The 11,437-nt window shown below is 44.1% G+C and overlaps 1 protein-coding gene across 2 annotated transcripts in view; it reads left to right on the forward strand.

The window, feature by feature from the left end:
• WLS (Wnt ligand secretion mediator) overlaps positions 1–11,367 on the forward strand; it is a 122,658-nt gene extending 111,291 nt beyond the window's left edge. For both annotated transcript variants that reach the window (XM_010963424.3, XM_045522988.2), the window contains exon 12: positions 11,106–11,367. In XM_010963424.3, coding sequence (XP_010961726.2) covers positions 11,106–11,224 — 119 coding nt within the window. In that variant the 3' untranslated portion in view covers positions 11,225–11,367. The remainder of the gene's footprint in view (positions 1–11,105) is intronic.
• The last annotated feature ends 70 nt before the right edge of the window (positions 11,368–11,437 follow it).

Raw genomic sequence — 11,437 nt, forward strand, 5'->3', positions numbered from 1 at the left:
CGTGCTGATGCTGCTGGTCCATGGACCGCACTTGGAACAGAGGGGTTTGAAAGATGCGTGCTGGTCCCCTACCCCAGGGGCTCCTGTGACCTCCCTGTCACAGTAGCCTGAACACCTGCTGAAGTGCTGAGGTCGTGTGAAAAGTGGACTGAAGCTCATGGGAGCAGGGAGGTCCGTCTGGTTTTTTCCCAGCTGTGTGTCCAGAGCCTAGCACTGTGCCCAGATCGGGGCAGAGGGGCCTAGTCAGACCTGTGGAATGACGGTGTTACTAGGGAAATTCAGCAAAAATGCCCTTTTCGAGGCATGCTCTGAAACATTGGCTCTGCTGAATTGTGGTGGACTTGAGTTTATAAGTGGCCTGAGATTGGTGCAAACTCACTAGAGATTCTGAAGACCATCTAAAGCATCTCTTTCTTAAACTCATAGATCTGACTCATAGATGTTAAACTCACAGATCTGATAGCATGTAGGTGAGGCTTCCCCCACCCCCGGAAGGCAAGGCTGCTTCTCCTGCTACAGAAGCTCCAGCCCCTGCGGTCTCCCAGCTCTCACGGAGGCAGAGTGCTTCCTGCCCCAGCACTCAGGGCTCAGGTGGACCAGGATCTCCAGAATGAAGCACTTTCTGTGAGATGGGACCATCGTATCCCAGGCCAAGTTCATGGGCAACTGATTAAACCAGGTTCACAGATTTGGCCTCAATCTTGTCCTGCTGTTTTCATTACTAACCCAGGCAGGGAGCTAGATTCCTTGTTCTTCAGTGGTTTGTTTGTTTGTTTTGATTCAAGAGAATAGGAAAAGCTATTTGTTACCATGGTAACTGCTCAGTGAGATTCTTATTTATTTATTTTTATTGAAGTATAGTCTGACTTACAATATTATATTAGTTTCAGGTGTACAACAGAGTGATTCAATATTTTTATGGATTATACACCATTTTCCATTATTATAAAATATTGGCTATGTTCCCCATGCCGTACAATACATCTTTGTAGCTTGTTTTATACATAATAGTTTGTGCCTCTTAATCCCCTACCCCTACGTTGCCCCTCCTTCCATCCCTCTTCCCGCTGGTAACCACTAGTTTTTTCTCTATATTTGTGAGTCTGTTGCTGTTTAACCATAATTTGTTCATGTGTTCTATTTTTTTAGATTCCACATATAAGTGAAATCATACAGTATTTGTCTTTCTCTGTTTGACTTAGTTCACTAAGCAAGGTTCTTAAGCCAGAGAGCGTGGGGGCCAGGTCCCTTCAATAGGTTCCTGCCTCCAAGAAACTTATGATCTTCTTGGGGATCTTCTAGGTTCTCAGTACATGAGCTGTGTAGACAGTGACCAGTGGGAAGTAGAGTGGGCGCTTTTCAGTGATTTCTGAGCTGGGACAATCTGAGAGGACTTCCCAGAGAAGCGAAAATGAGCTGAGTCTTCAAGTAGTTGGATAACAGGGCAGGATAAAGGAAGAGTGTGAGAGTGTGAAGATGAAATTTCATGAGCATTATTTGGGAGGCAGTAGTAACTAGGCTAGCCTGCCTATAAGAAAGTCTGATGTGTAGTGGATAGCAAAGCAAATTGGGGGGCGAGGGAGGGCATGGCTCAGTGGTAGAGTGTGTGCTTGGCATACACAAAGTCCTGAGTTCAATCCCCAGTACCTAGTCCCTCCATTAAAAAAATAGATAAATAAACAAATAAACCTAGTTATCCCCCCCAAAAAGACTTAAGGAAATAAAAATAAAAGCAAATTGGAAGCAGAGTATAGAAAGCCTTGAATTTCAGGCCATGGGGCTGGACACCTGGACCCATCTATTTTGAACTAGAGTCCAGTTCAGGCAGCCACAAGGTAGTCACTGAAAGGCAAGTTCATCCTGAGTGAAGCCAAAGGTGGGTCACCAGATTGATAGGGAACAAGAGGTTTGGGCTACTAGGTACAGTTGTACAGCTTGTGCACTGCACAAGAGTGCCTGTCCAAGGGAGCAGGCGAGCAGTGAAACCTGGTTCTCACTCATCAAGCTGTGCACCCTGGTATGGGGCCACCTTCTCCTAGAGGGTCCCTCCATCCACTACTCACAGAGTCACCCACATGGGCTGGCAGTGGTCTGATCCTCTCAAGCCACAGCCATGGGGTGTTTACCTGGCGAGGCATTTTCTCAAAGCAGTCAGTCGTGTGCATTCCCGAGGTGTCCCAGGGAGGGCGCTGCTCAGCTTTGCACAGGCCAACAGAATGCAGGCCCTGAATGCAGAGCTGTTCTGAGAATGCGGCTAGAACTGGAGCAAGTGGTCCACTTCAACCAAATTCACCCAGACCTCACTGTGAGGGTGACTCGGCCCCCAAGCAGGAAAGGAGTGAGGACAGAGCATCTGCAGCCCTCAAGATGCTGAAGTTAGGACAACAGCACTCTTCTGTCCTGAAGGGTCTGGGAGGAGACTTGCTTGCTTCACAAAGTCCCGCAGTCTCCAGGCTGGCAGGAGAGAACATCACACGTGCATACAATACGAAGAAACGCAGAGGGCTCCCAGGATGGGAGAGCCGGTGTCTCACCAGGGGCACCACTGGCATTTTGGTTCCCCAGTCACTGTGACAACCAGAAACTTTCTCCTGCAAGTTTCAAAGGCCCCAGTAGGAGGGTTGAAACACCCTGAGTGAGAACTGAGTCCCTCTCTTAATAGAAGAGAAAAGCAGGTGCCATAACGTGTCCAGGGTCACAGGCTGGGCAGAGGCACAGCAGGAACCAGCTCCCAGCTTCTCCACTCACATGAGTGGTCCTTTCCTTCCAGCCTTAATCACCCTTTAGCATTTCAAATTGAGACCACAAAATGTCGTGGAGCCAAGAGATGGGAATTCATGCCTGGTCCCCCCATGCTCATGACCGCTGAACAAATAAAAGATAAAGGGAAGGACGGTGAGTTCCTGGCTTTGGTCTCTAACCCCTCTGTCTGGCCTCTCAGGGCTGGGGCACCTGCGCACAGGGGGAGTGGGCTGTCGGCCAGCACTGACTTCCAGGGTCCCCCAGGACCCCCTGCTGTGCCTGCCCCCTGCACTGGGCTGGACCCGCATCCCAGACACGACCTTCTCAGGCTGAATTTTGACTCGCCCCTGGGTTCACCTCCCTGACAATTACTGGGTGAACCTTGGCCTCTCCTTGCCGGTGGCTGTGTCTCAGCGAGTAAAGTTGAATCACTCTTAGAGGAGGACTGAGGGAGGAGCTGGTGGGGGGCAGTGTCGTTGCTCCCTCAGCAGCCTTTGGCTGAAGCTGGAAGTCGTGACTTCAGCCCTTACCTTAGATTAAATGATTTCATGTTTGTCATTTGTGTTTCCTTGTCTATAAAATGCTTATTTGTATCCCATCCCCATTTTTTATTGAGTTGTCCTAATTGATTTGCAGAATTTAAAAAAATACAGTCTGGAGATCATGTCCTTGTCAGTGATATCTCTTACAATTGTCTTGGTATTTTCACTTTCTTTACATGATCTTTTGATAATATTAATATGGTTGTTTTGTCAGTGTTTCCTTTTTTTGGTTGGTATTTTTTTGTGTCCCTTTTAAGAAATCCTTTTGATAAATCCCAGGGTTATCAAGATATTTGAAATTTCTTCTAAAAATTTTAAAGCTTTGCTTTCCATATTTAAAATTTTGATCCATAGGAAATTAATTTTTGTATCTGAGAATTAAGCTCATCTTTCAAGTTTTCCTGTATGCACGACCAGTGACCTCAGCCCCATTTTTTGAATGACCCACCCGTGATCTACAACGTCACTGTCTTCATCTATGATATATGTAGACCTATTTCCCTAATCTGTTCCATTGACCAATTTGATTATCCTGACCTCAAAACCATACTGTTTTAATTACTTTAGGTTTTTAGTAAGTCTTGCAATCCAGAAAAGCAAGTTCTTTCATCTTTTTGCCTTCAAAATGTCTTGGCACTTCCTAAATATTTGATCTTCCATATAATCAGATAATCATATGCTGATAAAATCATCTGAGTCTTTGCAGAAAGATTTTGGTCTTCTCTTTCACTTTATTTAATAATCATAAAATCATAAGCCTATTTAGCGGGGAGGAATAGCTCAGTGGTAGAGCATGTGCTTAGCATGCATGAGGTTGTGGGTTCAATCCCCAGTACCTCCACTAAAAAAAAAAAGGGATTGAGGCTGGTATAAGGCTATTTAGAGTTTCCATTTCTTCTTCAGTTACTTTCATAAGTAATATATTTTTAGGAATTTTTTCATTTCTTCTAATGTAAAGGCATAAAGTAGTTTAGAGTATTCTATTACCACTTTTTAAAAAGTTTGCCCATCTGTAGGTATGTCCCTTTGTTCATATATATTCATACCTTCTCTCTTTTCTTCTCAGTCTCACCAGAGATTAATCCATTTTTAATCGTCTTTTCAAAGCCCTTTGGGTTTGGCAGTTTCTCTCTTTTGGATCTTTGTTCCCTATTATATGAATGTATGCTCTTTTCTGTGTTATATCCTTCCTTCTACTTTCCTTGTGTTTGTTTTACCATTCCAACTGGGTTGATTTCAATGATTTTTCTCATCACCAATTCAGGATTTGACTTTCTAAATTCTTATGAGTCTGGTATCACTTGTTCATCTGCCTTTCCTTTTCCAAAAGTTTGTTGTTATAGTTTTTTTCTCATATTCTTCCCATCCTTGTGGGCATGTATCATTTTTTTAAAATAATGAGTTTTGGGTAATTATTAGAGAAATGCAAATCAAAACTACAATAAGGTATCATGTTGCACCAGTCAGAATGATCATGATTAAAAAGTCTACAAATAATGAATGCTCGGGAGGGTGTGGAGAAAAAGGAACCCTCCTACGCTGTTGGTAGGAATATAAATTGGAGCAGCCACTATGGAGAACAGTATGGAGGTACTTAAAAAACTAGAAATAGACTTACATATGATCCAGCAATTCCACTCCTGGGCATGTTTCCAGGGAAAACTATAATTTGAAAAGACACATGCACCCCAATGTTCATTAGCATTATTTACAATAGTCAAGACATGGAAGCAACCTCAGTGCCCACTGATAGATGATTGGATAAAGAAGATGTGGCATACACACACACACACACACACACAAAATGGAATATTACTCAGCCATAAAAAGAATGAAATAATGCCATTTGCAGCCACATGGATGGAACTAGAGATTATCTTATCATACTAAGTGAAGTAAGTCAGACAGAAAAACATATGATATCATTTATATGTGGAATCTAAAAAAGAAGATACAAATCTTAAAATAATGGGTTTTGGGAAGGGAGTAAAAATTAGATGTATGTGCTCAATTTGCTATCTTTACCTGGAAGCTATAATCATTATTTATTCATCTTTCTCATTTATCATCTTCTAATTCTCCCTAGGATGTATTCTGTTTAATTTCTCCAACTCTATCTTCCACTTCAGTAATTCTCTCATCCCCTATTTATTTGATAATTGATAATATTTGATATTTCTTTCATCCCCCAGATTTTATTTGATAATAATATTTTTCATTTATGAAAATTATATTTAACTTCTTCAAACTTACCATTTAACTTTTGATGGTCTCGCCAGTGTGTTCTATGTCTGTGACTTCATATTTCACTTCTTTAAGGATTTCATACATAGTTACTTCACATTTATATATGATTATCTAATATTTAAAGTCCTTGAAGATCTAAATCTGGTGTGCTTTGTTTCTTCTGCCTCTGGCTCAGAGTGATTTGCTTTCTTATGTTTTTGGTTAAACTTGATTAAGAGCTTATATTTTGTTGATCTTAATCTGTGAAAATCCTAGAAACCCAAATTGAGGAAGCTTCTTGCCAGAGCAGAATTGCATTTGCGTTTGCTGAGAGCCAGAAGGTGTTATCTACTTATGAAAACTTTAGCCCCTCTACTAGAATTCCAGACTTAATCTCTTCACCTTATTACTTAACTTTGATTGTGTTTTAATGTCAGCATTTGCCAGCAGGGCAGCTCTGCTTTTCTCTTGTACTTGTCACTGTGTGTTCAGATCTTTGGGAGAGGGTGAGTGTGGATGTGGGAGAGTCACACATCACTTCTTGCAAGCCTGGGAATAAAATAAAAGGTGTGTCTTATCAGGTTGTATTCCCTTTATAGCAGTGGGACTCCGTGGTATCCAGTTCTCCTCAGTGCCGGAAGTGCTTGCTAACACCTCACTATTGAATTCTACTAGCAGGGGATTTTGTTCTAGACGGTCAGAACTGAAATTATCTGGCCTTCACAGTCATCTCTACTTTTGAATACCTGTAGGCAATATAATTTCTTTCCTTTATATTTCTTTAGCCTTTCTCTGAATCCACAGCATCTTTGGTGTGTGGATTTTTCCTACAATAAAAAGATCTTTTCAGTTTTTGTCTAGCTCTTTGCTTTCTGGTTTATCCTCTCCAGAGAGTAAATCTATAAGCCTACACTGTTCAATATAGTAGCCACTAGCTCCGTGTGGCTATGGAAATTTAATCAAATTAAATGAAATTAAAACTTCAGTTCTCGGTGAAAAATCTCAAAAGAGGAAGGTGTTCCAAGGGACTCGGTTCACATGTTGTATTTCTTTGAGGCCAGCTAGCTGCTCTTTGGTGTAACTGCTCACCTCATTCTGATCAACTGCAGTGGAAGAGCGAGCTGAGGGTGGATTTTGTGTAGACTGTAGAACACCAAGGGCAGGGTGGGAGGGGTGGGGACACTGCCTTAGAGGGAGGAGGGAGACAGTGGTGGATAATATTCTCCATGACCTCTTTTGGGCCTCAAGATAATCCTGGGACGTAGAAGCATTATTATCCCTGTTTAAGACCCCTTTAAAAGATGAAGAAACTGAGAATCTGAGAAGTGAAGTGAGTTAACCAGAGACGCACAGCTATGAAGTGGAAAAGTGCACACACACACACGATTTACATAAGGATCCTTTTCCCTCTTCCCTGCTGGCTGTCTTTGTGCATTCCTCTGCCTTCCGGTGTCCAGTACTGATAGGGTTCCCATAGGTGCCGCCTTGGAGCCCAGGCCTGTCTTCCCATCCCTGCTTCCTAAGTCAGACCTATTCCAGCTCCTTACTCTAAGGCTGAGGTTACCCACACCCTCCGCATTCTAGTATGTCCTTTCTTTACTTCCCAGTTTTACATGGTAGGTAGTTTCCTAGTCATTCTTGAGCAGAATTCAGAGAGAAAACTAGGATCCTTTTTTTTTTTTTTTTTTTTGTCTGGGATGTGGGCTTCCTGGAGAGCCCAGGGCCCCTTTGACAGTGACGTCTGCCATTCTTTCATAGTTTGAAATTTGCGAAGTTGTCACTCATGACCACGTATTTCTTCCTGGATTCTTTCCCTCCAATGAGGCAAACCTTGGGTATGGCTTTGTGGCACATAAAACTAGACTTTCCATAAGAGCGACTGAACTGAATGAGAATAGAATGAATGTGTCCATTTTTTTAGACCTGGGAACTCTTTGTTAAAACAAGTAGGCAGCACAAAAACAAGCAGTACTAAACAATGTGAAAGCGCCATGCAAAATATAAATGCTCAGGCTGGACGTCTCTTTCCAAAACCCTAAACCATTACCTCTCACACGGGTAAAAATGATCAGATAGACTAATTATGATGCTTAAATAGATCAAAGAAAGAGCAGGACTCTTCAGCTCTTGCCTTTCCTTCAACTTTTCTGTCAAGGAATTGGAAGAGAGAATAGACATTGATAAAAGGCAGATTAGACATTTAATTTCATTAAACATACTGGTCTGGATGAATTAGAGCTGAGGAGAATGGGACTGTGCTGATGAGATCAATTATCCACAGACAGTGACCTCCGGGGACCTTAAAGACCAGGAGAGGTGCCAAAGAGTCAGGAGACAGGAGGCTGCAATCCCTGGGATCCTGAATTTTAACATCCTGAAGGTGACCTCATAGACTTGACAACAAAAGCAGACAAGGAGCTAGAAGGAGCCCAGGACATCTACGGTCCCAGTGGAGCTGGGATGGGAGCCATGTGATGTTGCACCAACAAAGGAGAAGCAGCCTGGGGGTTCTCACTGATTGCAGACTCCAGCGTGAGTCACCAGGGGGCTGCAGCTGCCACACGCTAATGTGACGTTCAGCCGCATTCACGGAACGATGCTGTTTCCGAAAGAGAGCACAATGACCCCACTGGACTGAGCGACATCTGAAGCACTGAGTCATCCTCTATTGATTCTGATATTGTAGAGGGAAGAATTTCATCTGACATTTATTCTGGGCAACAGGGTCTGTGCTTTGATTTTGGTTTTTTTTTCTCACAATGAGATAAACATCGCCCGGCCCTGAGAGACAGAGGCTGTTCTCTTTGTTCTTAATCGAGCGCTGCAGCCAGGAACATTCTGTTTGTTCCCCATTGCTGCTCCCCTCCATCTGAAGGCAGGAGTCCCCAGTCGTATGGACAGTCCTGGGCCCCAGAGCCAGGTCGGCTTGTTGGTGATGAGCATCCATGACTGAAGAAGGATGCGTCTCAGCTTACAAACAAGCCTCTGGGAACTTAGCCAGTCGACTGCACCAAGCAGGGAAAGGCCACCCACACTGCACCCCATTTTTTGACTCAATGTAAGGCAGATTTCCTAACCATCAGGACTCTTTAAAAACAAAATTGGCTGCCATGGGATGGAGTGAGCGCCTCGTCGTTGGAAATGTGCAAGAGCAGAGTGTGGGTGACCCTCTGAATACAGATGCAGATCAAGAACGGGCTTGGCAGAGACAATCCCGGGCCCGCTTCCAAATCGAACACTACGATCCTACATTTAAACCACCCCGTTTTTTTCTGATGATAAAACTTTTCAGCTAGCTTGATTCTGCTCATTTTTAGTTAGCAGCCCCCTGCAAACGACAATGCTTGGATTCTGACTCCATTTTAAAATAAAAAGTCTTTGCAGGAGTCCTTTCATCTCTCTCCATCACTGCTGGTGCTGCCCCCGCCTCCTCTGCTGCGACCACTTGAATTAGTGAGAAGAGAGGGCCTGCCCTCTTTGGCTTTCCAGCTCTCCGGGTCCACTAGAAGGACACCATAATGTTCCCTTGGGCTTTCTCTCTAATCCCTGTAGCTTTTTTGACAAAGCAGTGGTAAAAAAACACTTTACAAGGAGTGCGAACAGGTCGCCATGGGAGCCAACCTGTGATCATTGTCTCCTCCTCACCTGCTTCCCAGCCAGCTCAGTCCAAATGCATTTGAAGCAAGAGCGTGAATTACTCTAATTTAGGGCAATTACGGGATTTACAAATTAAACATATTCCCAGTGGTTTCCCTAGCAACCATCTCTGAATCACATGATGAGATAAAACTATTGTTCTTTAATAGAGTCCGCTATTAAGACAAGTCCAGCTATATAATTCACAGCCAGTTCCCACCCTGGTGTGGCAGAGAGAGCACTGGTCAAGGGGGCAGGAGTCCCAGATGCAGGTTCCAGTGCACGGGGTCAGAACCAGAGCGGGAACACATCTGAGCCCCTGGTGATCGTGCCCCAGTAAAACAATGAGGTCTGAGCAGGGCCAGGAGAAGGAAGACTCAGGTGCTTCGTGAAAACAACAAGCACAGAACAATTTGAGGCGAGGGGTCTACTTGGATGATGCCGAGACACAGTGAGGTTTAAATTCTTGCCAAAACCTTTACCCTCTACCACTCCATCCCACCTCCTACCCAAAGTTAGAGATTTATTTAAAGGAAATCCACCTTGAATTTGCATATTCCTTGAGTGTCTGAGTTTATGGACCACTCACACCTGACTTGTTTCATTCTTTGCTCTCTGTACTTAGGGACAAACAGGAGTTTGGAGAGTAAGAGTCAGGGGGGACTTTGGAACCTGCGGGCACACTAGGTGCAGAGATCATGGGCCCATTCCCTGCACCCCCCCCACCCCCAGGCCAGTTCCAGCCACGGAGTCCCAGAAAGAACAGCAGACAGGAGCCAGGAACCTGGGTCCTCCACAAACTTAGCTGTGTGAGTCTGGCCACTAGATTCCCCCCCTCTGGTTGCAGTTTCCAGCACGGTAGCACGAGCAGGTTGGAACTGATGAATGTGGAGTTTCCCCTGAGCATCCAAGCTGGGCAGTTCAATCCCTTGTCATTCAGTAAGAGGAACTGCTAGAAAAAGCTGTGTTTTCTCTGAGCGAGAGTTTTTGCTTGTTTGTTTGGCAAATGCTCACATAACATGAACACCTAGCTACCGTGTGCTGCTTTAAGCGCTTGATGAACATCAGCTTGTCAAACCCTCCCAGCAGACCGCGTGCTAGGTGTTCTAGGAATTGTTATGATTATTATCCTGCTTATAGGCAAGGGGACCAAAGTGCACGGTGCTTTACTCAAGGGCCCAAAGCTACAAAGGGTGGAGCCACGTTAAAGCTAAGCAGAGTCTATGTTCTCCAGAGTCTATGTTCTTACCTTGTTTTTACTTCCTAGGCAATGGAATTGTGTAACCGTTCGAGGGTCCCTCTTTAAATGGACAACCCAGGTTACCGCTCACATTTAGCAGATGCACAAGCCCTGGGACTGTGTGTTTTAGCCACTAGGTTCACCCCAGCTTCATTCTGCCTGCCTGTTTTCCTCTCACTCTTCACCCCACAGATCCCCCCCCACCACCTTGTTTATAAGGGTATCTGTTTTCCACTTACCAAAACATCCTCTGGGGAAGATAGTAAGAAATTTAAAAAATAATAAAAGATAAATATGAAGATGAAAGAGTGATGCGAGTTCAGGATCCTTCTAAGGGGCTTGCTGTATCCTCCAGTGTCTGCATGGTGCTGTCACAGACTTTGGGGGAGAGCCAGGAAGACAAACCAGGCACAGATTCTCAGCAAGGATGGCAGTGCTTCCTGGCGGGGGGGGCGGTAAGGGGGGTTGTGGAAACTCTGTTGGGTGTAGGGTGATTGATTATTGCCGTATTTGGGGGTGTTACTGGGATTTACTCTGCAAGGAACAAATCCACTGAAGTGCTACACTGAGGGAGACAGCCCCACGCAAACTGCAAACACCCCGTTGGAAGTATATGTGGGTAAAAATCTCTATGGTTACCAGAGCCTAGCACCTAACTCCATTTTACATACATTTAAAAGGATATTTTACATGATTTTGACACATACTGAATTTTCCAGGAATGCAACTCCTGTGTAAATCGAGAGAAGACTACACTTGGTTTGTTTCAGAACTTTACCAAGAATTGTTCACCACTTCGAAATGTTCCATCGTCAACATCAGCGCTTCTGGCATTTGAGTCAACAATACAACACACCCGTATCCGTCTGCATTTGTAGCTGTCACAGTCAAACCGACTCTACCTATATATATACACACACAAATATGCTCATTTAGCCTTTATCTCAAAAAGTTCAATATAAAGAAGATGTGTTGACAATAAACATTGTTTGAGTATTGTCTTACTTCTCTTACATCCACCCGGACTCGTTACAGCAAGGAGCTGGCACCT

The sequence above is a fragment of the Camelus bactrianus genome, chromosome 13 (genome assembly GCF_048773025.1).
Source record: "Camelus bactrianus isolate YW-2024 breed Bactrian camel chromosome 13, ASM4877302v1, whole genome shotgun sequence".
NCBI classification, from domain to species: Eukaryota; Metazoa; Chordata; class Mammalia; order Artiodactyla; family Camelidae; genus Camelus; species Camelus bactrianus.